This window comes from Mustela putorius, unplaced genomic scaffold, assembly GCF_011764305.1.
Source record: "Mustela putorius furo isolate JIRA1106 unplaced genomic scaffold, ASM1176430v1.1 tig00004041_pilon_pilon_pilon, whole genome shotgun sequence".
In the NCBI taxonomy this organism is placed as follows: Eukaryota; Metazoa; Chordata; class Mammalia; order Carnivora; family Mustelidae; genus Mustela; species Mustela putorius.
This window is the reverse complement of record NW_025422176.1, coordinates 369,965-397,784: the sequence shown is the minus strand read 5'-3', so window position 1 is coordinate 397,784 and position 27,820 is coordinate 369,965. Positions and strand designations below refer to the sequence as shown.

The 27,820-nt window shown below is 43.5% G+C and overlaps 1 protein-coding gene across 1 annotated transcript; it reads left to right on the top strand.

Annotated features, from left to right (window-relative positions):
* Window positions 1-27,820, top strand: CDR2 (cerebellar degeneration related protein 2). Its single transcript, XM_045072670.1, has 5 exons — window positions 1-228; window positions 8,845-8,957; window positions 23,950-24,098; window positions 24,356-24,517; window positions 25,960-27,820. Exons 1-5 carry the CDS (start codon window positions 150-152, stop codon window positions 26,822-26,824), a joined length of 1,368 nt encoding a protein of 455 aa, XP_044928605.1. The 5' UTR covers window positions 1-149; the 3' UTR covers window positions 26,825-27,820.

Here is a 27,820-nt window from a genome sequence, read left to right as displayed (position 1 = left end):
GTCGGGAGGCGCGGCGGAGCCGGGGCGGCGTCGCGTCCCGCCCGAGGGCGGCTCTGGCTGAGGGCGGAGGAGCCGGGGGAGCGGCCGGGGCAGCGGCTGAGGCGGGACGGCGGCGGCGGGGGCCGCTGCCCCCGGAGGAGCCGGCCGAGATGTTGGCGGAAAACCTGGTGGAGGAGTTTGAGATGAAGGAGGACGAGCCGTGGTACGACCACCAGGACCTCCAGCAAGGTGAGGGCGCGGTCGCTCCCCCACCTCACCCCACCCCACCCCCACCTCGGGCGGGCGGCCGGCCTGGCGGGAGGCTCCCGGGCGCGAAACCGTTAAAAAGTTGCACCTGCCGGCGCCGGGTGGACGCCAGGTGCGGGAAGGGCCGGCGGCGCTCACCTGGCGTGGGCCCGGGCCGGTCCCTGCGTGGGGGCACGGGCCGGTCGGGAGCGCTCGGCGGCTTGGCTGGTTGACTCCTCCCCGCGTCCCTAGGAGGCGCCGCACGGCCCCTTCCCGGCTTGCACCCCCGCGGCCTCCGCGCCTCCTCGGGGACCCCCCCCCGCCCCGAGCCCGCCCCGAGCCCTCCCAGAGCAGGAGCTGCGCCAGGTGGCAGGGGTCGCCGCGCCAGGTGGCAGGAACCGTGCCGGGCCCGCCCACCTCCCCCTCTCTCCATCCATGCCTCCCGAGAGGAACCCTGGTCCCCATTTCCCAGATGGGGAAAGCGAGGCCACAACGGCCCAACGATTTCGCCCCGAGTCAAGTGCACGTTTTGAACCCACACGCTCAGAGCGAGGAGTCGCAGCCGCTGCCTAGACCCTATCGCTCCTTTATCACCGGTTTGCAGCTGCTTCAGCTGGGTGTTAGGAAGTCGAAAACGTTTTGGGGGGGCGGGGGGCTTGTGCATAGATGCCAAGTGAGAGTGACTTGGGGCACTGGTGCCTCTGCGGCTTCTTGCAGTTCGCGCCCTAGCTTTTTCGTTAAAAACAAGACACTCAGATCCTGGCCTGCCTTGGCTCTCTTGCCGAAGCTGTCTCCAGAGAGACCTCTCAGAGCAGCCTTCCGTGTGGAGCCAGTGCCCCGACCTTGTTGATGTGTATTAACCCGAGGGAATTTGCATTTGGGGATGCAGATTTTTGCAAATTTTGCAAATTTTGCAAATTTTTGTGGGTTCTTATCACTGGTGCTCATTCTGTCCTCCCATCGAGCTGTGGACGTAGACTAGCTACTGTTTGGGGGGCGGCTAGGATTTCCACGCCAAACTTGAGAGCAAACTTTCTTAGCTACTCTACTGAACACTCCTTGGGAAGTTTTTTCAGGCGTCTTCGGTCTCTGCAGTTCTGGGAAAATCAACTTTTTCAGCTTTAAATTTGCACTGAGAATTAACATCTCCTTTAGTTGAATATGAAATAACCATGATGTTGGCTCGTGGTAATCGTTGAACTGGGTGGGAACAGGGAGTGGGGGGCGGGGGAGATGCAGGCTTGAATGACTTGTTTTGTTTGCCTTTTCTGAATACAGGCAAGCTCTTTGGGGGAAAGGTGATTTTGGATATGTCGTGGACAGTCACTTGAACCACAGTGGTTCACCGTTTCACTGAAATAGCCCAAGCTGTTAAGTGACTGCAGTGCAGTATTTGCCATCATATGTTCTCAGTGTCCACAAGGCAGATTTGTCTTAGGCTTTAACAAACCTGTTTTCAAAATTCCCCATAAGGATTGATGGCCTAGTTAGATACTTTCTCCAGGATTAATGAGGCAACCACTGCACAGTTGCAGCATATCCCTACAATAAATGAAGCAGTTTGTATAATCAAAGCTAAATATTTTTCTTTAACAAGCATAGATCTGTGAAGCTTCTCCCCCCCCCCTTTTTTAATCTAACAAACTTAAGCATATAATAGAGGCTCAGTCTTAATATTTGTTGACCTGAGTCAACAAATATTAAAACAGGATTACTGTTTTCATGGCTCCCTTCCATCGGGCGCTTTAATCCACAGTGCACTTCTACCCTGTGGGAAGTTGTTAGGAGCGACCAGTTATAAGATTTCAGTCTATGGGAAACAGATGCAACCTGTTGCCATGACATGTGGAACTCTTTAACCTCTGATCAAAGCAGAGCCATCAGATGTTCAAGTTTAATGAAACCGTAATGAGTGCAGGTCCAAACCTCCTTAATGTCAGTTTGCATTTGGGATTTGTTTCCTGCTTTTCAAAAGATTTTTACATCTAACCCTATATGTCAAAACCCAAGTGCATGGGGTAGGAATAGATGTGAAATTCCAACAATCACAACTTGTGAATATGGCCTATAGAAGAAGGAAGTCTGTATGGTGAATAAAAGGATATCTTTGTCCCAACTTCTAAAAATTAACATGTACACATATACAGAACATCTAAACTTCTAAAGAATTTTTAAGTGTGTTAATTTCTGAAGAATTTATTATTGAGTCTGTGCCAGGAATTCATCTAGGCACCGCGGTCACAGTGCCTATCCACAAGACAGAATAGATAGGGTCCTACTCCCGGAATTGACAGTCTAGGAATCTGTTTACTAGTGGAGCCTGGTGATAGTGCCTCCTGCTATGTGCCCAGCTATAGTGCCTGGCACAAGGGAGGCCCTCAGTAGATATTTGATGCTGCATACAGTTTGGAAACAACTCTGTCCTGTTAAACGGATTGATAAGCACATCTAATGGGATTTTATCAAATGCAGACATCTGTTTTTTTTTTTTTTTTTTTTTTAAGTCTTCACTATGAAGTTTACTGAGCAAGCCTTGTTTGGAGAGAGCTGCTAAAAATGTTTCAAAGTCATTAAACTATAAACTTGTTTCCTTTAGCAATAGAAACATTATTTAAGTAAATCGACCACATCAAATTTGCTGGGGAATTCTTTTTTAAATTAAAATTGCGGAAAAATTCTAACCTCGGAAGGATGTGGTCCACCATTTATACCTTGTTAGAAACATGTAAAGCTTGTGCAGGCAGAAGGAGAAAACCCTCTGCTTTTACAGAACACTTTGATAAAGAGACTCTTTTGTCAGAGGGCTGAGTTGGCACAGTAAGAATACTGACAATGATCTCTATGGGTAAGATCCTTTCTGGGACAGCAGGAGCCTTCTGTGCAGGTAATGATGGTGCTTGCTTTGAAATGTGCCCCGAGAACAAGGTGGAAAGACTTCAGAGACGGAGTTTTCTTTTAGTCCAGCTGCTATTATAATTGTCATTTGGTGAGCTGTGCAAGCTTGGAATAAGGTTTCAAGTTCCTACTAGGTGGATCAGCAAATTAGATCTTAGTTTAAAGGAACCCTCATATTTCTCCTCCTTTTCATGATGAGTACACTTTCCATGTGTACAACTAATTTGCTGAATCGTTGTTGAAGGGTCATTAAAACTGGCACCATTGGGGCGCCTGGGTGGCTCAGTGGGTTAAGCCGCTGCCTTTGGCTCAGGTCATGATCTCGGGGTCCTGGGATCGAGTCCCATGTTGGGCTCTCTGCTCGGCAGGGAGCCTGCTTCTCTCTCTCTCTGCCTGCCTCTGTCTACTTGTGATCTCTCTGTCAAATAAATAAATAAATCTTTATCATTTTTTTTTAAAGATTTTATTTATTTGACAGAGATGACAGGCAGAGAGGGGTGGGGGAGGAAACAGGCTCCTTGCTGATCAGAGGGCCTGATGTGGGCCTCGATCCCAGAACCCTGGGATCATGACCAGAGCCAAAGGCAGAGGCTTAACCCACTGAACCACTCAGGTGCCCCTGGCACCATCATTTTTCTGGTGTTTATATTCAGGTTTTTTGCTTTCCCAATTATAGTAACGTTGGCAACAGGAGTTACACAGAAGCATCACCAAATGACGCATTTGATTTTGTAATAGGAAAAGCTGTCAGCCCTAATGTTGTTGAATTACAGCTGCAGCCTACAGCTAACACGGGAATATGTTGTCCTCACAGTTTGTGAAAACTGAAGTAAAATAAAAATATAATAGCAGGGGAATTTAAAAGTTTCAGAATTCTGGAATAAAGAATCTTTAAAAAAAAAAAAAAAATCACTCAGCTGCCAGAGCTAATCTTTTGCTTTGGCATAGGATTGGGTAGAGTACCTGCTTAGAGCTTACATTTTACACTGTTAAGGTAGATTATCACTTACAAAGATTAATTAGTGAAATATTAAACATAGGAAGGTATTGATAGATTGTAATTCTCAAGCCAGCAGTAAATGTGTGGTATTTTTAGTGGCTGCCTAGCTCAGTTCAATAGGATTTAGAAAAGACAACCTCTTGATGAAAATTCTTGTCGAGAAATAGAGATGATCAGGTACATAAGGCTTCAAAACTGTATTGTTACCTTTCCTTTTGTGCCTTAATTAAAAATATAAAGGACATTGAACATTCTGCCATTCCCCCCACTCATTATTTAGAAACACTTCTTGGGCTTACTGCCAACTTTTGGCTCCTTTTGGTTATGGAAGCCAGATGCTACACAACAGGAAATGAGGGTTTTTTTTTAAAGACCAAAAAAAGACCCTTGTCTTTAAACTAACAGATGAAGTAATATCCTATTATGCAGTGTGACTTCACAGACACTTACTTGTAGTTGAGACTTGTTTTGCCAGAATTCTACCCTAAACTTTTATGAAATATTTAGGAGATTGAGACCTCAGGTTACTGAACCAGGTTGGGGCTTTGTTTAACTGGAAATAAGGATTGAGATAAGGACAAGTCTCAAATTCTTTTCTGCTTGCTGTTTACTGGCACAGTGCTGTGCTTGGCATCTCCTTCTGCAGCAGCCAGAGCAGGAAAGCCACTCCTGGCTGTGTATTAAGGAGTAGATAGATGGTTTCTTAACTGAATCAAAGTAGTAGAAGATGGTCTCAAGTTAGTCTTGAGTCTGGAAGAGGGTTTGGCTCAGGTTTTGATCATTAGTTAAGAACACCTTTGGTGGGGCACCTGGGTGGCTCAGTGGGTTAAAGCCTCTGCCTTCGGCTCAGGTCATGGTCCCAGGGTCCTGGGATCGAGCCCTGCATCGGGCTCTCTGCTCCTTGGAGAGCCTGCTTCCTCCTGTCTCTCTGCCTGTCTCTCTGCCTACTTGTCATCTCTATCAAATAAATAAATAAAATCTTAAAAAAAAAAAAATCTTTGAGTCTCTAGTCCTTCCCAGTGAGGAATTACCATCTTACAACAGGCCAGGAGAGCCTGAAGTAATGTTTGGGTAATGTTTATATGCTTTGTCTTAAATAAGCACAGTGGCTCTTTGTGGGGCTTGTATACACATTACATGTCCTATGAGAACAGAATAGTTATTTCTGGAGCATCAGCATAGTTCCTTTTGCATTTAATGAAAATGGGAATTTAGCTTGCCTGGGATTGTGTGTGCTTTCCCTGGCAGAGCAGGCAATAAAAGCCAAGTAGCTCAACTCTGATTTCTCCTTGCTATCTCCAAAAACAAGTGAAAAGGTTAAGTACCTCAAGGAGAAATGAACTCCCTACCTAAAACACCTCCCTGTGGCGTGCTCCCAGTATGAGGACTGTGAAGTTAGAACCTGTTGACAGAGGTTTCTGTTTCGCTGTGACTCATCATGTTGATTTGGTCAGGTCAGTTAGCATCTTTGTGCTTCAAATTGCCTCACTGAAAATCCAGGCTAAGTGCCTTGAAAAGATAGAAAAAGTAAAGTCTTTTAAATGCTTTGAGCTGTTTGTAAAGGTTCTATGCCTTGTGAATAGAAGATGTTATTTCATAGACTTGTTATCTGAGGTCTTACCCATGTTAATAGATGTTGTTAATATTTAAATCATGAGAGAATGTATTTTAACACCTGTCTACCGGCATACAGACTGATTTATTATAAATGGGTGTAAGATGTTTTAAAATGAGCTGAAGTAGTGTGTGGTAGGTGTTGATGCTTCATTTTTTTTTTTTTCCCAGTGAGAGAAAACTAACCAAGTAGAATACTAATTATACACTCTAATGGACAGGACCGGGTAATAAAAGTTGTGGCTTTTCTTTTACTACTTTCTCTAGGTTATGTTTTAATGTCGGTAGTAATGAGTAAACACAAAACCTTATTTGTCAACCTCTAAAAATTTAAAGTTTAAAGAGCATATGTAGTGAGGTTCCCTCTTTTCATAATATTTTTTCATATTACTTTTTATGACATGAAGTTCATTTCTTTCCATCATGCTTAGAATAAAATTTAAACATTCTTTATTTACCATGGGTTAAATCCTGCATGTTCCGATTGCCGCCTCCTCTCCAGCTTCCTCTCTTCCCACTCTCCCCTTCATGGTTCTGTCACACTCACACTGGCTTTTGGTCAGGTCATAGACTCTACTAAGTTCTTCCCTGTTCAGTGCCTCCTCGGGCTTGTTTATATGGCAAGATCCTCATTCCTCAGCTAAAATGTCCCCTCAGATTTTCCTTGTGACCACCCTTTCTAAAAATTTATTCATGATCACCAAATCTATTTTTCTTTCTCACACATCACATTTAATTGGTCGATAATTCTTTTCAGCTCTGCTTTAAACCGTGTCTGGATTCCTGCCTCTTCTCTCCATCTCCGCCCGTGCAGTCCACCCGCCGCCCTCACCCAGACGACTGCAGCCTCCTCCCTGCTCCGGTCTTGTCTCTTGCAGCGTGTTTACAGTGGCCACTCATCCTGTCAAAAGCTTTCTCTGGGTTCCCTTTCACTCAGAGGAAAAGGCAAAATCTTGACCTTCATAGGCCTTACACAAGCTGGCTGGGGAACCTTAGAGCCCCTCTGACTTGTCACCATCTCTGCCCCCCCCACATGCACTTTTGTTTCCACCTCCTTGGACTCCTTATTAGCTCCAGTCACGCCTCTTCCTAGAGCCTTTGTACGTGTTTTATCTCTGCCTGGAATGCTGGTTCTCTCGATTGATCTATGGGGTCATTTAGTCAGTTCCTTCACATCTTGATTCAAATGTCACCCTTGTCACGTGTTCTTAAAGTTCAGCCTTCCACATGCACATTCTTCATATCCCCCTGTTAGCACTTAACACTGTCTGTCTGATAGTCTATTATGTTGTTTCTCCCAATAGAATAGAAGCTTCCTGAGGACAGGGAATTTTTTAGCTAAGTTCATACTTGTATACCTAGTGCCTAGAACAGTGTCTGGTATTAATAATGAATGTATGCATGCCCTTATGAACGAAAAGTGTTCTATCCCATTGGCAAATTTATTTCTTTATTTGCTGTCTGGTTTCTCCCGTTAGTCTCTGGAAGTGTCTGGATGACAGGAACTTCATCCATTTTATGCATGGTTCTATAGCTAAAGCTTAGTAGCATAGTACCCAGCAATAAAAACATGAGTTTGTGAGTCAGTGCATACTAATAATACTTGGACTTTGCATGCAGCATAGTGTCTGAAGTCCTCCTTTATCACTTCATTTGATGTTCACAATCTTACACTGACAGGGCCGTCTTCTCTCTAGACAAAAATACTAAGTGTAGGGACCTTTAAAGTCCCCATACTGAAAGTGTTCACCTGGTAAATGGTAGTCAGAACTCGAGCTCAGGCCTTGCTCCTCAGTTCAGTGCATTTCTCACTATGTTAAAGGGCCTACCATGCAACTTGCTATGCAAGTAAGTGTTTCACTTACCTGTCTTATTATACTGGTGTCCTTGTTTGTATCATTAAATTTTTATTTCCAGGGTATAGACAAATCCTGTCTTGTGTACATATATGCCTAAGATGAGAGAGAGTTGAAAAATGAGGTTCAAAATAGAAATACGGTGGGACGCCTGGGTGGCTCAGTTGGTTAAGCAGCTGCCTTCGGCTCAGGTCATGATCCCAGCGTCCTGGGATCGAGTCCCACATCGGGCTCCTTGCTCCGCAGGGAGCCTGCTTCTCCCTCTGCCTCTGCCTTCCACTCTGTCTGCCTGTGCTCGCTCTCACTCACTCTCTCTCTGACAAATAAATAAATAAAATCTTTAAAAAAAAAAAATAGAAATACGGTTTTGTACTAAATCAAAGTATAAGCTACTGACATGTAATTACCTTAAAAACTGTCACTGCGCTGCTTATCTGGTTTGCTCGTTTCGGAGAAGGACATGAAGAGAAGGGGAAAAAAAAATGAGAGACCTGGGGCTGTGTTCTTATTACTGGTGTATTTTTCCTTTTTTTGCCTTAATTTTTAGTCTCCTTAGGAGGCCAGGATCCGTAACACAAATTTTACTTTGATAGTTGAATTCATAGCAGCCAGATTTCATGGGAACTTCAGAGACTATTGAAAAGATATACCTATATTTTGGCTCAAAGGTCTCCAGGAAAAAAGCAGACAATGAGGTTATGAATTAAGTCCAATCCATGAGCAAATAATTATGATGTTAGACATTACCATGGTGAATGATTATTTCCGAACTAATGTATACTTCTCTGTAAAGTAGATCACTAGGGCGCCTGGGTGGCTCAGTGGGTTAAGCCGCTGCCTTCGGCTCAGGTCATGATCTCAGGGTCCTGGGATCGAGTCCCGCATCGGGCTCCCTGCTGAGCAGAGAGCCCGCTTCCCTCTCTGTCTCTCTGCCTGCCTCTCCATCTACTTGTGATTTCTCTCTGTCAAATAAATAAATAAAATATTAAAAAAAAAAATAAAGTAGATCACTATTCTTCAGTCTTACAAGTAAGGGTACATAAGAGCACACATTACCTAGTAGAGAGACCCAGCTCAACAGAATTTTAAGTAGAACTCCGGTTTCTTTCTGTGCTATTCCACCTTCCGCTGGGATCTGACTTAGACTTTATGTGTTGGGTTAGGTCTTGATTCATTCTTATTTTAAGGACTGGGTTATATAAAATGTTGAAGTGAGATCATTTGCATTTTCCTAAAATTCACTTGTTGTGCTAGATCTCCAACTTGCTGCTGAACTGGGGAAGACGCTACTGGATCGGAACACAGAGTTGGAGGATTCTCTTCAGCAGATGTACACAACCAATCAGGAGCAGCTACAGGAAATTGAGGTAATTTACTCATTAAGAGCATTACACTGGGAGTTGTGGCATGTTGCCACTGTTGACCAATCATGTTCTGCTAAGATAGCACTTTCCAAAAACCATTGGAGAGGGTGGGGCGTATGATTTATATTTTCTTTATGCTTTCGCAATATATGCCTGATGAAAGAAATTTTTCTCTTCACCTTGGTGAAGTATACTAGAAGCAAATGGTCCAGTATTTACCAGTATGTAAAAACAATAAAGTTGTGAATATTATGCTTCTTTTTTTTTCTTTTAAATGAATTACATAATATTTCAGATATGCCAAGTGGGATAAGGAAATAATACAGTGAACACCTGTGCACCCACCACCCAGCTTACGAAACAACTACCCGCACTGTTGAGGCCCCCTCCTTGTTTTCACTTTCTTCTCCAACCACTGCCAAACACCATCCTAAATTTGGGTTTAGAAGGAAAAATTTTTTAAGTTGCAGTACCCGGTTTCATAATGTGTTTAAACTTCTTGTGCCATTCAGAGAATTAATCAGGGATGCCTGGCAGGCTTGGTGAGTAGAGCATGCAACTCTTGATCTTAGGGTTTTAAGTTCAAGTCCTGTAATATGGTAGAATTTACTTTAAAAAAAAAAATCATAAAATGGATATCTCTTTGTCCTTGCTATGATCTTAATTTATTTACATTTTTGGTAGATTTTTTTTAAATTAAAAGAGTACTTTTTCCCCCAGATTAACAAACTAAAATGAAAGATACTAGATTAAGGCATTAAAATGCAAGATGTGGGGCACCTGGGTGGCTCATTCATTAAGCTTCCAACTCTTCATTTTGGCTCAGGTCACGGATTGTGAGATCAAGCCCCACTTTGGGCTCTGTGGTGGGAATGGAGCCTACTTAAGATTCTCTCTCCCTCTGTCCTTCCCCATCCACCCTTAAAAACAATAAAAACTTAAAAAAATAAGGCAAATTCGTAAGCTCAATATCCTTAGTTTTACATAAGAGCCATATTTAAGATATGTGTGTACAGTAGATCCTCTCCATCAGGATCTATGAATATAGTCAGTGATGTGACTGGCTCTCTGGGAAATAGACTCATGATTCTAGAAAGTTGTATCTTAAATGATACTAAAGTTATCAGCTACGATTTTTAGCATATTCTATATCAAAAGAGCATAGAACATGCCTACCCATAATTGTACAGTTGGCCAGAAACCTAAAAATGCAGAAAAACCAGGCATTTTTAAAACTGTTAAAACTAACCAAGTGTCATGTTGTTAAGGAATTCATCCCTGCTTAATGTCATAGACATACAGATTTCATAGAGCAATCCTAGGGCATATACATGAAGACTGTCGCATACTGTGTGATACATCTATTTGTTTTTGGGTAGAAACATAGTCTTAATACACTGTATTGGTGTTTTCTGTCAAAGCACCTTAAATCACTATAACTGATACTTACTTTAGAGTATCTCCCAAGTATAAGTGAAAAAAGCACAAGTATTTGCATACGTAAAAGAAAGGTGCCTATTTGTTACCACAGGAGATCACGAATACAATTCCTTTATGATCTAAGTTACTTATTTCCTAACTCCCCCACCCCATGGTATTGAGGATGATTAAACAAGTTAAGACAAATTGTTGACATTGGGAAAAAATCAACAGATCTTTGATATTCTCTAAATCTACAAGTACCAGGGACACCTGGGTAGCTCAGTCAGTTAAGCATCTGTCTGCGGCTCAGGTCATGATCCTGGAGTCCTGGAATCGAGCCCCGCATTGGGCTCCCCGTTCGGGGCGGGGGGTGGGGCGTAGAGAGTCTACTTCTCCCTCTCCCTCTGACCCTCTTCTCGTGCTTGCTCACTCGCTCACTCTCTCAAATAAAGAAATAAAATCTTTTAAAAATAAATCTACAAATAACAATACCATCTATTGTTTTCTGTAAGATGTTGCAAAGTATAATGGAAATGTGGTATCCGGTTCAGATATTAATGATTAAATATAAAGTTAAGTTAAATATATGTATAAGCCATTCAAATAAATTCAGCCTGGAATATTCTGGCACCATTTTCTTGAATCTCTTGTTTCCATAATAGAGCTGCCGTCCTCTAGTTCATAAATCATTGTAGCATTCAACATTTTACTCTTTTTTTTTTTTTTTTAATTTAAGATCACAAGTAGGCAGAGAGGCAGGCAGAGAGAGAGAGGGGGAAGCAGGCTCCCCGCCCAGCAGAGAGCCCGATGCGGGTTCCATCCCAGGACCCTGGGATCATGACCTGATCCGAAGGCAGAGGCTTTAACCCACTGAGCCACCCAGGCACCCCTCAACATTTTACTCTTAATCAAAGCTGTGTTTTGATTGAGAACAGCACCTTCATAGATTTCTTCTCTGCCATTGCAGTTGGCTTTCTTCTTTATTTTTATGAATTACTTTATGAAAGTCAGTGGGGATGGGACAAAATGGGGAGATGAAATGGCCGGGCCGGTTAAACATGCTTACCAGCCAGAGGGATCCCCATGCCCCATCACCACCACTATCAAAGCTCAGGTCACAGCTTTTCCTGTGCGGACTTACAAGTCACAACATAAACTTCCAGTAGTCTAAAGCAAGGAAAAACTTGATGCTCTTTTAAAAGGAAGCAGGCACCCACAGAGCCTAATTCCCTACTAAAAGGTGACCCTTGCATTATGTGTTACTTATCATAGCGAACTTCAGGAACCCTCTAAGCTTTATAAGGGCTCTTTCTTTAATTCAAACCTTATGTCGGTTTTTTTCTTTTATAAGTAAAGTTTATATTGAAATATGCATACAGAAAAAAATAAATCCTAAATATATAGTTGAATGAGTTTTCATAAAGTGTACTGATGCAACCAACACCCAGATAAGAAATGAGAACATTATCAGCTCTGCCTGTCCTCACTCCCACTAACCAGTATTCTAACATCTAGATTTAGCCTGTTTGAACTTTACCACTTGTACAAGTTTAAACTAACTTTTCAGATTGTTTATTGGGACTTTTCCTTACTAGAAAAGTAATACATGATCATTTTTTAAAGTTAGGAAAAGGGGTACCTGGGTGGCTCAGTGGTTAAGCCGCTGCCTTCGGCTCAGGTCATGATCTCAGGGTCCTGGGATCGAGTCCCGCATCGGGCTCTCTGCTCGGCAGGGAGCCTGCTTCCTCCTCTCTCTCTCTGCCTGCCTCTCTACCTACTTGTGATTTCTCTCTGTCAAATAAATAAATAAAATCTTTAAAAAAAAAAAATAAAAATAAAGTTAGGAAAAGATAACAATTGAAAATCAGAAGGTCAGGGCGCCTGGGTGGCTCAGTGGGTTAAGCCGCTGCCTTCGGCTCAGGTCATGATCTCAGGGTCCTGGGATCGAGTCCCGCATCAGGCTCTCTGCTCAGTGGGGAGCCTGCTTCCTCCTCTCTCTCTCTCTCTGCCTGCCTCTCTGCCTACTTGTGATCTCTCTCTGTCAAATAAATAAATAAAATCTTTATAAAAAAAAAAAAAAAGAAAGAAAATCAGAAGGTCAGTCCTTATCCAGCCACCCAGAAAAATTTGAAATGAGACAATCCAGAAGAATGCTACTGGAACAAACTACTGAGAATGGATAAAGAATTGTGCAGAACTGGTGAAAATACTAGGATAAAGTCCCCCAAACTGTGACATTATAGAAATAGACAACCAGGAAACTGTCAAGGGTATTTTGTAAGTAGAACTACAAATAGGCTTTCAAAGACTGAGTGGGTTTAAAATAATCCTCATAAAAATTGATCAGTATTTTTTCTTAGTGTTTTTTTTTTTTTTTTAAGATTTGATTTATTTGAGAGAGAGAGGGAGAGAGAATGCGTATGCACAGAGAGAGGGAGAAGCAGGCTCCCCGCTGAGCAGGGAGCCTGATTTGGGGCTTGATCCCAGGACCCTGGAACCATGTCCCCAGACGAACGCAGATGCTTAACTGACTGAGCTACACAGTAGCCCCAGTTCCATTTTGTTTTAAAGATTTTATTTATTTGAGAGAGAGCGAGCGCAAACCAGGGGGAGGGACAAAGGGAGAAAAAGAAGCAGACTCCCCACTGAGCAGGGAGCCTGCTGTGGGGCTCCTCAATCCCAGGACCCTGAAATCATGACCAAGCCATAGGCAGACGCTTAACAGACTGAGCCACTCAGGCCCCCCTTAGTAATTGCTTTCAATGTAAAAAAATTTAAACTATTGAAAGTAATGATTGGCTTCAGAGATGCCTATAGCCTGTGTGACATGATTCACTGCTGGCCTCAGGACCTCCCTGGTTTCAAGAGCTTATGTCTTCCTTGGAAGTTTTAAAGCATTTTGTGCTTCCTTTACTGCATTTACCAATATTCTACTGTATATTTATTGATCTGTTCCAGCCCCTCCGCCCATTTCCCATTGCACTGTTGAAGGCTGTTGCTGTGTTTATCCATGGTCATCCATCATCAGTTTATCCATCATCAGTAAATACTTGTTGAAATCAGTATCTGTTGTTTTTTTTTTTTTTTTGTTTGTTTTTAAGTAGGCACTCTTCCCAACATGGGACTTGAACTCATGACCCTGAGATGTGAGAGTCACATGCTCTACTAACTTAGCCAACCAGGTAACCCATAAAGTCTGTATCTTAAGAGAGGAACAGATGAACAATTTGCAAAGCGCTTCGAATGATTCCTAAACTCTGGGTTTATACCTTTGGACATTTTTTAAGGTGATGGAAGGAGCTTTGGCCTCAGCATTAGGGGATTGAAGTTTAAGCCCTCGATTCTTTTTTTTTTTTTTTTTTTTTTTTAAAGATTTTATTTATTTATTTGTAAGAGAGAGAGTGAGAGCGAGCACAGGCAGACAGAGTGGAAGGCAGAGTCAGAGGGAGAAGCAGGCTCCCTGCGGAGCAAGGAGCCCGACGTGGGACTCGATCCCAGGACGCTGGGATCATGACCTGAGCCGAAGGCAGCTGCCCAACCAACTGAGCCACCCAGGCGTCCCTAAGCCCTCGATTCTATGGCAAATAGCTGTTAGGCATGTAAATTACCTCTTATTTTTTTTTTTTTTAAAGATTTTATTTATTTATTTGACAGAGGGAGATCACAAGTAGGCAGAGAGGCAGGCAGAGAGAGAGAGGAGGAAGCAGGCTCCCTGCTGAGCAGAGAGCCCGATGCGGGACTCGATCTCAGGACCCTGAGATCATGACCTGAGCTGAAGGCAGCAGCTTAACCCACTGAGCCACCCAGGCACCCATGTAAATTACCTCTTAAAACCGTGTTTGCTCTGCTGTGTAATGGTGATAAGAATGCTTGCACTACTTTGGCACAGGGTTGTTCTGAGAGGATGAGGTTATGTAAGTGTGTGTATTTTAGACAGTATAAATTGTTGCACAGCTGATCCATGTTATAAGAATTCTAGTAATGAAAGAATCTTAATTCAGAAAAAAATAAATCTTTTTAGTTACTGTGAAATCGATCTTAAAAAACAAGCCAAGCTTTGAATAGTGAGATTATATTATAGGAGGTTTTTATTTTCATATTCATGCCCTTTTTTCCCCCTTAAATTTCCTACAGGGGAAATATTTTAACCAGGGAAAAGAGGTTTTTCAAAGGTAATAGGAAATATTTCTTGAGTATTGTAGAAGGTCATTTTGATACTAAATTTAGAGGATTTGGGTGGTAATCCCTAATATAAGGATAATCCCAATACTGCCTAAAAGCCAAATTTCCATTCTATTCCTTACGTGTTTTTAGTTGTGTTGTCTCTCTCTTTTCCTGCATTCCTGTCAGAGTTCTGCAGGTACAAGTAGGTGTTAATAAAATCTTACTGGCCTCTCTTTTTTAAAGGTTTGTCTCAGTTGTTAAGGTGACCTATTTATAGCTTTTGTGCATAACCTGAACCTTGTACTCCTAGTCAAGGTGGCACTCCATGCAAATTCCAAGACACGTGTGTGTAACTCATGGAACTTAAACTTTGATACTCTTGCCTATAACATTGACACTTTTGCCTGTGTTTTTGCTGCTCTCGTATTCCCCTCCCCATGTTTTGTTCAAATATCTCCCTTTCTGCTATTTACTATGACACATGTTTTTGTACTTGAGCAGTTTTTGGCACTTGCATTTTGGGATCTTGGCAGTCCTGTCAGATTCATTTGAGGCCATGTATCAAAGATTCTAAATGGAGAAAACCAGAACATTAGAAGTTTATCTGTGCCTTTATTTATTTATTTTTTATTTACTAAGATTTTATTTGCCAGAGAGAGAGAGAGCGAGAGAGAACACACAAGCAGGCAGAGAGGCAGGCAGAGGCAGCGTGAGAAGCAGGCTTCCTGTCAAGCAGGGAGCCCCATATGGAACTCGATCCCAGGACCCTGGGATCATGACCTAAGCCAAAGGCAGTGGATTAACCAACTGAGCCACCTAGGCGTCCCTATCTGTGCCTTTAAATGAAGGGTAGAAAATCAGTGAACACATTTTCTTCTAGATTCAGGAAGAATTTGGTAAATACTGATTTAAAACTTTGGAAGACAAGCTTTAAAGCAGTGTCTGCCGACACGGAGTTCTGATTCTTTGGCCCTATATCAACACTTGATAAGAGAGCTAGTAATTTTTCTTTTAAGTTGCTGACCAACTTAGACGTCTGTGTTAGGTAACCTATTACAGATTCTCGGAGGAGTAAAGGGCTTTTCTGATTCGTTTTGATTTAATAATAATAAGATTAAACTACCATGTGAAAACAACCTCCCTGTCCTTAAAGCCAAGTCCTCTAAGACCAAAACATCACAAGCTCTTTGTAGATAGTTTCATTGTGGTTTTTATTACAGGTTTATATATCAAACGAGGGGGACTTGACTGTAGTTTTGTTTTGTTTTTTGTTTTGTTTTGTTTTGTTTTTAAAGATTTTTTTTAATTTGACACTAGATCACAAGTCCTCCCCCTGCTCACTCGATCCCAGGACCCTGAGATCATGACCTGAGCCGAAGGCAGCGGCTTAACCCACTGAGCCACCCAGGCGCCCTGTTTTGTTTTTTTAATGCACTAGTCCTCCTCACCTCCCCAGTTTGTGGTCGCACTTTCCGCAGTTTCAGTTTTGTGGTCAGCCCCCATCCAGAAGCAGATGATTCTCCTTCCGTCACATGGTCGGAAGATCCGTGGTGGCTTCACACTGTGTCACAGTGCCTGCCTCACTCACCTTATCTCGTCACATGCTATTTTATCATCTCACATCATCACAAGAAGTGCGATACAGCACAATGAGATCCTTTGAGAGAGACTACATTCACATAACTTGTGTTACAGCATATTGCTATAATTGTTCTATTTTATTACTTTCTTGCTGTGGCAAATTTATAAGTTAAACTTTATCATAGGTGTATATGTACATATAGGGGAAAAACATAGTTGTATATTTAGGGTTCAGTGCTATCCACAGTTTTAGCCACCTCCTAGGGGTCTTGGAATGTATCCTCAGTGGATAAGGGGGGACTGCTGTAGCCTCTTTGTACTTTATTTGAATATTTACTTGTTTCCTTTATATTGGCTACAACTCTAATTTGAACATTATATCTTTTTTTTTTTTAAGATTTTATTTATTTATTTGACAGATCACAAGCAGGCAGAGAGAGAGTGAGAGAGGGAAGCAGGCTCCCTGCTGAGCAGAGAGCCCGATGTGGGACTCGATCCCAGGACCCTGAGATCATGACCTGAGCCGAAGGCAACGGCTTAACCCACTGAGCCACCCAGGCACCCCTGAACATTATATCTTTAAAAAGAGAACAGTGACGGGACGCCTGGGTGGCTCAGTGGGTTAAGCTGCTGCCTTCAGCTCAGGTCATGATCCCAGCGTCCTGGGATCGAGTCCCACATCGGGCTCCTTGCTCAGCAGGAAGCCTGCTTCTCCCTCTGCCTCTGCCTGCCACTCTGTCTGCCTGTGCTCACGCTCTCTGACAATAAATAAATAAGAACAGTGGGGCGCCTGGATAGCTCAGTTGGTTAAGCGCCCGTCTTTGGCTCACATCATGATCCGAGAGTCCTAAGATTGAGTCCCGCATTGGGCTCCCTGCTCAGTGGGGGGCCTGCTTCTCATTTTCTCTCTGACTGCCACTCTGCCTGCTTGTTCTCTGTCTCTATCAAATAAATAAATAAAATCTTTAAAAAAAATAAATAATAAAAGGGGGCAACAGTTTGGGGTCCACATAATAGCTGGTGGGAGTTATAAATGTCTTTCAGATTACTGGGAAGTATCTGTGCCATGGGAATAAATACAGAGAAGTCTATAACTGGGGCAAGAGGGGAGGGAATTTGTGACTATTAGGACATTTTCCCAAGAAGGTTATAACCAAAGCCCTTCTTAGAGTCTTTCAATTAAGTCTGAATATTTCAGCCGTCTTAGTTGTGGTAGAGAGCATGATAAGCTGTTGTGAATAGAGGTGTAGAAATTGCCATTTTGGGGCGCTTGGCTGGCTCAGTCGGTAGAGTATGCGACTGTTAATCTCAGGGTCATGCGTTCAAGCCCCACATTGGGGGTGGAACCTACTTAAAAGAAAGAAACTGCCATTTAGCCAGTATTTTTGTGAATCCCTACTATGTGTTAGGAATTGTGCTAAATGGACTAAAGAGAAAAGAGGCTTTCTTTTTCAAGGAGGGTTAGAAAGACTGGACACTGACAGGTAAGCGTTTTGGTGGTCTGTTGTGCTAACTGTTTTGAAGGAAATGAATAAGGTGCCTTGGGGGGGGGTGCTGCTTGCGTGGTCTGGAAAGGCTTTGGGAGAGTTTACACTTGACCAGAGGCCTAAAGGACAGTCAGAGTTCTTAACCACTTTTGTGTCCTGATCCCTTTGGTTGCCTAGTGAGGTCTGTGATAATCGCCTTAAAATACGTAGAATAAAAGGGAATCTGTTATATTGAAATGCCTATCAAAATATTGAAAAAATAAGTGTGTGATGTGGTAATGTGTTTTGTTATTAATATATTAAATACCCAGATCTAATTGTCAGTCTAAAAACTAATGTCAAATAGTGATGAATGTAACCAACACATCAAGATTTCTGCCACCACTATCCAATTATATGAAAATAACCTGTGATTTCTGTTGGCGATGAAGTCCTAGGTACCCCATTATACTACTGATGGCTTGTTGCCTCCATTCAAAATCAAAGGAAGTGCTAAATGTCAGAAACCAGAGAAAAATGAAGATGTAACTTCTCCCTCATCCAAATTCATAGATGCTCTCAGTTCTGTCTGTGGACCGCAGGTTGAGAACTGCTGGTTAGATGGAGCCAGCCGGGAAAAACATCCCCGAAAGGAAGGGGGGCTTGCTTAGAGTGAGGTAACTCCACAGTTTTACGATAAAGGTACACCGAGTGTAACATAAGGATGAATTAACAGCTGCCTTGTGACACTAGAAGAGCCGCCTAAGAGACAGGTGGGAAAATACTAATTTTCTCTGAAACACAAGTAGATGATAGTAAGGCATTATTGGGGTTCTTTTAGGTATGATTAGAACATAGTTAAAATGAAAAGTCTTTTCTCAGAAATACATGAATATGTATATTTGACTTAAGATGTCTTGGTTTTGCTTTAAAATGACTGGATATGAGGAGAGAAGAAAAGTAGAGATGCAACAAGATTGATAATTGTTGAAACTGGACGATGGATACGTGAGGTTCCGTTAAACCATTTTTCCCCCATTTATGTGTTTGGAATTATCCATAATAGTTCTTAAAACTTTAGTTTTTTAGTAGATTAAAATTAGCCGTCTGTAAAGAGTCCATACTTAGGTAGCCTGAGGAAGCCGCACACAAGGTCAAGACAGCCAGTGTGTTATTGCAGGGATGTGTGACTAGGAATGTACGAAGTGACGCTTGCGAAGAAAGCTGCCGGGGTATTTGTAACATCGCTTCATCTTAGTGAAGAGCTACAGCCAAACTAAGCCCTAAGGAGGGAAAGAGCAAACATTAAGCTTAAGAATCATTATTGATCCAAGTGAATGCTGATGCCTCCTGGACCCAAGAGAAAGAGGCATTAGTTTGGGGAAGGGGAGACACCCAGGATTTTCCAGGTCCAAGATCAGCATTTCTCTAATAAGTGTGATCCGTGGACCACTTGTACTGACATCACCTGGGGTTTTTGCTGAAAATGCAGAGTGTTGGCTCTGTTCCAGTCCCACTGACTCAGAATTTTAGGGGAAAGGGGCCCAAATTCCTATAGCTTAATAAAGCCCCCAAATGAATCTTAGCACACTGTTTTCAAACCGTAACTATAGGTAAGATGACAACAGCTGCGTCTCACTGAACAGTTTTACCATATGCCCATGCCATGCTGAACCCTTCACACAGTTGAACCTTACAGCAACCCTTGTGCGGTAGATGATGAGGAAATCTTGCATGAGAAAAATTAAGCTACTTGCCAAAGGTTACCTGGTTAGAAGTGGTGAAGCAGAACTTCAAACCAAATTCTCACCCCAGAGCCTATGCGCTTAGCTATTGCTGCCTCCCACCGGGTCCTTTTCTCTGATCCTCTGCCCACCGAGAGTTTTCTGTGGGAACTGACCTCGCATCTGCACTCTGCGAGGTGGATGTGTCCTAAGAGGATGTGACTATTCTAATCACTGGGCAGAGACAGCTCCTGTCGTAAATTAATAATTAGTGTCTGGTCTATGCGTTAGCCTTTTTTCAATTGTTGTGAATCAGTTCCAAAGAATACTTGAGACCTATACTTGATATAAAAGTAAGTAGCTTGTGAGATTTCTGAACTTACTGTATGTATCCCTGTACTCTAAACGTTTGTTCCTAAGAGATTGAACACCTTCCCATTAGTGACAGGAATCTGCTATGACATTGCTAACCAGAGGACAGGATTAAGGACCTCCTTCTAGGAGAAGCTGGTGGGTACTGAGGGAGAAGAATACACACGCACAAGCTTTTACAGGAACTGTGGTCGGTGTGTGCTCACTTCCCGTATTTAATACTTTAAGTCTTAAAAGATAGGTTAGTCATTGAACCACAACCCCTTATTTTCAATTCTGAACCCAAAGGGCTCTGTAAAACAAGATTACTTTTTTCTTAAGCTTGCAGCAAATTCATTTAGCAGCAAACCCTAACCTGAACTGATGATGTGAGACTGTTTATAATCCTTCTTCATACTTTTCAGTGCAGAAATATTAATGTCAATTAGAGGGTGCTGCCCTCACCTCACTGTGAGGATGTTTTAAAGTATGGTGTATGTGCCATGTTGTCTTTCTAAAATTTAAAGAATTTTCCAAAGACCTTTTTGGCCCCAAGAGTTTCAGATGAGAGAGTTGAAGTTTTCTCAACACGTTGAGAGTTCTCAAACACAATGAGAGTTGTGTTTTCTCAACACGTTGCTACCAAGTTAGATAACTAGATTATTTTAAAAGGTCCTATAAGGTTTTGCTACATTGTCTTTTTTTTTTTTTTTTTAAAGATTTTTTTTTTTTATTATTTATTTGACAGAGAGAAATCACAAGTAGATGGAGAGGCAGGCAGAGAGAGAGGGGGAAGCAGGCTCCCCGCTGAGCAGAGAGCCCGATGCGGGACTCGATCCCAGGACCCTGAGATCATGACCTGAGCCGAAGGCAGCGGCTTAACCCACTGAGCCACCCAGGCGCCCCTACATTGTCTTTTAAAGAGCCCACTGAAAATCATTTAGCACAGTCTTTGAAGGAAGTCTATTAGCTTTGCAAATACAGTTGTACAGTTGACCCTTGACAACATAGGTTTGAACTGTGTGGATCCACTTACACAAGGATTTTTTTTTTCCTGATATAGAACAGTAATGTAAGAGTCTCTTATGGTTTGTCTCCCTCCCGATCCCATCTTATTTCATTTTTTTCTCTCCCAACCCCCAACGATCCCCCCCCCCCGCCTCTCAAATTCCTCTTAATCTCACAAAACAAACTGAGGGGGGTTACTGGGGGGTGACAGGTAGGTATAGGGTGGCTGGGTTATGGACACTGGGCAGGGTATGTGCTATGGTGAGTGCTGTGAATCGTGTAAGACTGATGATTCACAGACCTATCCCCCTGGGACAAATAATACTTAGTACGTTAATTTAAAAAGGGGGAGTGGGAAGAACAGTAGTTTAAATGGATTTTGTCTTCCTCATGATTTTTTTTTAAAGATTTATTATGTAAGAGAGAGCAAGCGAGCAGTAGCAGGGAGACGGGCAGTGGGAGAGGGAGAAGCAGACTCCCCACTGAGCAGGGAGCCTTAAGGGGGGTGGGGGCAGCTCGATCCCAGGAGCCTGGGATCATGACCTGAGCCAAAGGCAGACACTTAACCAACTAAACCACCCCGGTGTCCCTCTTCATGATTTTCTTTTCTCTAGCTCACTTTATTATAAGAATATGGTATCTAGTTCATATAAACATATAAAATGTGCTAATCAACTATTTATGTTATCGATTTCCAGTCAGTAGTAGGCTATTAAAGTCTTGGAGGAGTCAAAAGTTATACAAGGATTTTTGACTCTGTGGGAACTGGTGCCCTTAACCCCACATTATTCAAGAATCAACGATGTTGATTGTTGTTTTTAAGATGTTGTTGTTGTTTTTAAGATTTATTAGAGCAAGTGGGAAGGACAGAGAAAAGAGAATCCCAAGCAGACTCTGCTGAGCATGGAGCCCACTGCAGGGCCCAGTCTCATGACCCTGAGGTGATGACCTGAGCTGAAACCAAGGGTCAGATACTTAATGGACTGGGCCACCCAGGTACCCAAGACATGACTTTAAAAACACTTTTCTTGGGGCAGCTGGGTGGCCCAGTCCGTTAAGTGTCTGACTCTTGGTTTGGGCTCAGGTCATGATTTCAGGGTCATGAGACTGGGATCCATCTTCAGCACAGAGTCTGCTTAAGACCCTCTCTCCCTCGAGCCCTCCCCTGTGTTCACGTGCGCGCGCACGCTCTCAAATCAATCTTTAAAAAATAAAAGTCATGTTGGGGCATCTGGGTGGCTCAGTTGTTAGGCGTCTGTCTTTGGCTCTGGTCATGATCCCAGGATGCTGGGATCGAGCCCCACATCAGGCTCCCTGCTCAGCGGGAAGCCTGCTTCTCCCTCTCCCACTCCCCCTGCTCGTGTTCCTGCTCTCACTGTCTCTCTCTCTCTCCGTCAAATAAATAAAATAAATAATCTTTATAAATAAATAAATAAAAGCCATGTCTTCGGGCACCTGGTTGGGTCAGTCAGTTTAATGTCTGACTTTTGAGGTCTTGATCTTAGGGTTGTGAGTTCAAACCCCACATTGGGCTCCACTCTGGGCATAAAGCCTGGATGGATTTATGGATGGATGGATGGGTGGATGGAAAGAATGAATTTAAAGCCATGTCATTGTTCTGTTGCCATTTGATCATTGGTGATGCTTCGAACCTACGTTTTTTTCCTCTTTATAGTCGCGCTCCAGGGAAATATTATGAATATTTCATTTGAAATAAATACTGTTTCATTGTCTTCTGGTAGAGTTGAGTAGGAGAGGGAACCAATGTAATTTAACACTGAAGCATGAAGACTGTGATTATTTCCCTTTATCCTTGGCTATTTAGAAAGGAATCTTAGCATTATCAGAATAAATAATCTGGCATATTTCTCATGGATAAGGAGGATTATAGTGATAACACTCTCACAGTATTAAAAATAAGAATCTTTGAATCATAGTAAGCTAAATATCTCTTTCTGCTTAATGTTATTTTCCCCATTTTTGGGTCCAGAATGGCTCCCTGGGAGAAAAAAAATTGGATTTTTTTTTTTTCCGCAGACAAAAAGTCCCCTAAAATTCTCTACTTTAGGCTTTCTTAATTCTGTAAAACATGATATTTTTGCTTAAACATTAATCATGTACCATTGCTTTTTCTCTTGAGGGATTGTCAGTCTTTTTAGATTTTCTTGTTGAATATTAGTTTTATGCATGTATTGTGCTTTGTAAGAGTAGACTAGCCTCATGATATGTTGGATGTTGGTAAGCATTAAGGTAAGTAAACATGTGGGGGGCCTGGGTGGCTCAGTGGATTAAGCCACTGCCTTCAGCTCAGGTCATGATCTCAGTGTCCTGGGATCAAGCCCCGCATCAGGCTCTTTGCTCAGCAGGGAGCCTGCTTCCTCCTCTCTCTCTCTCTGCCTGACTCTCTGCCTACTTGTGATCTCTCTCTCTGTCAAATAAATAAATAAAATCTTTAAAAAAAAAAAAAAAAGGTAAGTAAACATGTAAAGGATGGCCTGTACTTATTTCCTATTAGACAAGTACTTTAACTGGGATTTAAAGTTTTTCTTTACATAAGATAAACCTGTGGCATTGTGGCATAATGAAAATCATGTATTTGATCTTCATCTCTAGCTCCTGGCTCAGAGCTTCTAAAACACTTGGAATTCCCTAAGTGATAGGATGGGGATTGGTTACCAGAAGGAGCACAACCATGTTATTAGAGGATTAGACCATCAGTCCAACCCCTAGCCTCTGGGGTGGGGGGACCGGGGCTGGGCTGGAGATTGACTTTAGTCACACGTGCCTATGCAGTGAAGCTTCAGTAACCCCTGAAACAATCCAGCTCACGGATGTGCTGGAAGGGTGGTGCGTCTGGAGAGGACCTGGAGGCTCGGTGCGCCTCTCCACGCCTGTCCTTGGCCCTGTGCCTCTCTTCCATGTAGTTAACCTTTTTAATAAAGCAGTCAGTGTAAATAAAGTGATTTCATGAGTTCTATAAGTTAATGCAGTGAATTATTGAACTTGAGGGGAGATTGTGGGAACCTTCAGTTTTGCAGCTGATTGGTCAGAAGTGCAGGTGGCTTTTGGGTCTTGCACCTGGTGTCTGTGGTGGGACAGTGACATGGGACCGAGCCCTTCTAACGAGCCCTTCTAGTGGGGTGACTGCAGGCCGGTAGTATCAGAATTTAATTGTAGGATACCCAGTTGGTGTCGGAGAATCAAAGAGTCTGTATTAGAGCACTGTAGGTATTTTGTCTGTTTAATGTATAACCTGGTCGCAATCCTTTTCTCTTACAGTATCTGACCAAGCAGGTGGAGCTTCTACGGCAGATGAACGAACAGCATGCAAAGGTTTATGAGCAATTAGATGTCACGGCAAGGGAACTGGAAGAAACAAATCAAAAGCTAGTTGCTGACAGCAAGGCCTCACAGCAAAAGATTCTGAGGTAAATTTTCTAGAACCCATTGAGGAAGCCCTGGGGAAAGTCATTTAGTATAAACTAGAATAGAATGTGGCTGTAGTGGGTTTCGGTCAATATGGGGTATGGTTTAATTTAATTCTTTATGGAGAGTAGAGATTAAATAGAAGTCTTTTCCAATTAAGAAAGCCCGGTTTGAATGGCTGGCAACTAATCTCTCCTCACTGCTTATGCCCTTAATTTAACATGACAAGCAGCAAATGGCTTCTGTCTGTTCCTCACAGTCTGACCGACACAATCGAATGCCTACAAAACAACATTGATCACCTCCAGAGCCAAGTGGAGGAGTTGAAGTCATCTGGCCAAGGGAGAAGGAGCCAGGGGAAGTGTGACCAGAAATCGGCACCCAGCTTCTCGTGTCTGAAAGAGCTGTACGACCTCCGCCAGTAAGAGCCTGCCCTTTTATGGCACTGATGAGCAGGGGAGTATCTTGTGTCCACAACACATCCTGGACTTCAGTAGATAGAAAGGACCCTTTTAAGAAATGCCACTTGAGGGGCACCTGGGTGGCTCAGTGGGTTAAGCCTCTGCCTTCGGCTCGGGACATGGTCCCAGGGTCCTGGGATGAAGCCCCACGTCAGGCTCTCTGCTCAGCAGGGAGCCTGCTTTCCTTCCTCTCTGCCTGCCTCTCTGCCTACTTGTGATCTCTGCCTGTCAAATAAATAAATAAAATCTTAAAAAAAAAATGCCACTTGGCAATTAGACTACAAGTGGTTTGAGCAAAGCCACTTAGACCTATAGCTGGTAGAGTTCTTAGGTATTAGTAATTCTGCAAAAACTTATTTTTGGCGGTCTTGGGAGTATTCATTTCAGTGCTTTTCCTGTTAACTCTTAGCTAAACTAAGGTGCAGTGCTTCTGAGAGACTACAGGTTTGGGAGTTGTGTTTCATAGAGTGGAAAAAATTGGAAATTTCAATGAGACCAGCTTTTTGCCTACAGAAATGCCTTTATAATGTAGAGTTAAGAGACGGCATATTTAAGAACTGCTCCTTGAACACCTGGTATATGGCACGTGCTGTGCCAGACAGGAGGGGCAGCGAGCAAAATACAGTCCCTGCCCTCATACTTCCAGTCTCCGTGAGAGGCAGACACAGATCATCACACAAATAAACACAGTTAAAATTACCAGCAACTCTGCACAGGAGAGCTACTGGCTTCTGGCTCTCGACCTTGACTGTTCATCAAGTCACTTTAGACTTTTTCAAACATCAATACCAATGAGTCCCTCAGGCCTAAATCAGGATCTCTAGGCACCGCTGAAAAGTTGCTCTGGTGATTCTGATGTGCGGGCAAGGTTGAGAACCACTGGGTCATTCTAGTTTCCTTGACAGGTATCAGTCATACCTCTGGTCTTTGAGAATGGGTGTTCTGTAGTACTTCTAATATTTATTTGTTTATTTTTAAAGATTTTACTTATTTGTCAGAGAGCACAAGTAGGGGGCGCAGCAGGCAGGAAAGAAGTAGGCTCCCTGCTGAGCAGAGAGCCCGATGTGGGGCTCGATCCCAGGACCCCGGGATCATGACTTGAGCTGAAGGCAGACGCTTAACTAACTGAGCCACCCAGGTGTCCCTCTGTAGTACTTTCAATGGTTAAAAAAAAGAGTCAGAAAAATTATGTTTTTTTACATGTGTTTATTTGCTAGCCTTGCACAGTTACATTTTAACCACTGCTCTTGTGCAGAAAAGGCAAAAAATTGATCACTGTCACAGTTCCTCAAAAATACTGACTTGAAAGAAAAAATTAATCTCCCTCTTTTCATTCCCAGTTGACCTGTGTAACATATACACCTTTTTTTGGTAATATATTCTTTCAACATTTTTCTCTCAGACACTTTGTGTATGACCACGTGTTTGCCGAGAAGATCACTTCCTTGCAAAGCCAGCAAAGCCCTGACGAAGAAGAAAATGAGCATTTGAAGAAAACAGTGACGATGCTGCAGGCGCAGCTGAGCGTGGAGCGGCAGAAGCGGGCGGCCATGGAGGAGGAGTACGGGCTTGTGCTCAAGGAGAACAGCGAGCTGGAGCAGCAGCTGGGCGCCGCGGACGCCTACCGAGCGCGGGCCCTGGAACTGGAGGCCGAGGTGGCCGAGATGCGGCAGATGCTGCAGTCGGAGCATCCTTTTGTGAATGGAGTCGAGAAGCTGGTGCCAGACTCTCTGTTCATCCCTCTCAGAGAACACGGCCAGAGCCTGCTGGAGGAGATGCTCCTGCCTGGGCCAGAGGCACACAGAAAGCCCCTCAAGCGCAGCAGCAGTGAGACGGTGCTCAGCAGCCTGGCGGGCGGGGACATCGTGCGGGGCCACGAGGAGACCTGCATTCGGAGGGCCAGGGCCGTGAAGCAGAGGGGCATCTCCCTTCTGCACGAGGTGGACACTCAGTACAGCGCCCTGAAGGTGAAGTACGACGAGCTGCTGAAGAAGTGTCAGCAGGAGGAGGACTCCCTGTCCCACAAGGCGGTGCAGACCTCCAGGGCTCTGGCCAGAGACCTGGCCGGGACCAACGCCCAGCCCGAGCCCGGCGCCAGCAGCTGGGAGCCGGCCTCTGCCACCCCAGAGCGCGTCAGTTCCCCCACCACCACGGCCCCTCCGGAGTACAAAGCGCTCTTTAAGCAGATCTTTAGTTGCATCAAGAAAACTAAGCAGGAAATAGATGAACAGAGAACAAAATACCGAACTCTTTCCTCTCATTCCTAATTCAGCCTCCAGCTCTGCTACTAATTCGTCCCTTGCTTTCACCTGTCCCGATCCGACGAGTGTTTGGCACTGCTGTGACGCTGGCCTCGCCACTCTCCTTATTTAGCAGCTGCGAGCAGCAGCGGGGAAAGGAGGTGGCTGCCGGTGTCCGCTCGACGGTCCGGTTCCATTTACGCTCCTCAGGAAACCCCGCGACAGACTGGCCTCTGGCTGGCGCGCTGATGAGGCTGTGATTCCTTGAAAAGTCCCAGAACCAGTGGACAGTAGACCGTGCTCCTAAGGGAAGCAGGCCTGGAGCTGCTGCGGCACAAAGTAGCTGGTGTGGGGTATATAGGGGCCAAACAAAACTAAGGCAACTCCTACTGCCCCCTTCTCAACTCTGGAAGTCAGATGGCTGCCAAAGCGAAGTAGCTTTCACAAACACTGTTGGATACTGTGAACTCATTAAGAAGAATGTCCAGGAGAAAGCAGGGGCCTAATCCAAAATAAATGGCATTAACAAATACTCCAAGCCTTGAGTTTTGTTACGTCTGCTACCAGTTGAGCTGTGACTGACAAGTAATCATAACGCATCTAAATCCAACTGAAACCAAACCCAACTGAAAGGCAAGCTGTGGTTTGACCAAAGCCAGCTTGTTCGCACAGGCCCTAGAGGGCCTGCTTCCCTCCATTCAGATGTTTTTACTCAAAGCTGTAGTGGGTAGCATAGGCAATTATGTAAATCATTCTCAAAGTCAAACTAAAGAAGCAAGAGGAAACCCCTCACTCCTGTGTTGTCCAAGGTGGGGAAGCTGACTTGCTCAGTTCCTGTGGTTCCTAGAAATGACTTGCTGCAGAAATTCCTGTCTGCTACTCTACTAAACAGTATTGTCCTGTGGGAATCCACTCCTCTTCTCACTTGTGTACTTTTAATTTAAAACTATTTAAAAGAACTGAAGTTCCAGTTATTGTATATTATTTTTCTAAAAACCAAATAAAACTATCTATGAAAATGAA

Excerpts from the sequence above, each read along its gene's own strand:
- CDR2 (XM_045072670.1), top strand. The coding sequence starts at position 150 with ATGTTGGCGGAAAACCTGGTGGAGGAGTTTGAGATGAAGGAGGACGAG. Across the intron at positions 8,958-23,949 it reads AGCAGCTACAGGAAATTGAG|TATCTGACCAAGCAGGTGGA; the intron begins GTAATTTACTCA and ends TTTCTCTTACAG. Across the intron at positions 24,518-25,959 it reads GAGCTGTACGACCTCCGCCA|ACACTTTGTGTATGACCACG; the intron begins GTAAGAGCCTGC and ends TTTTTCTCTCAG.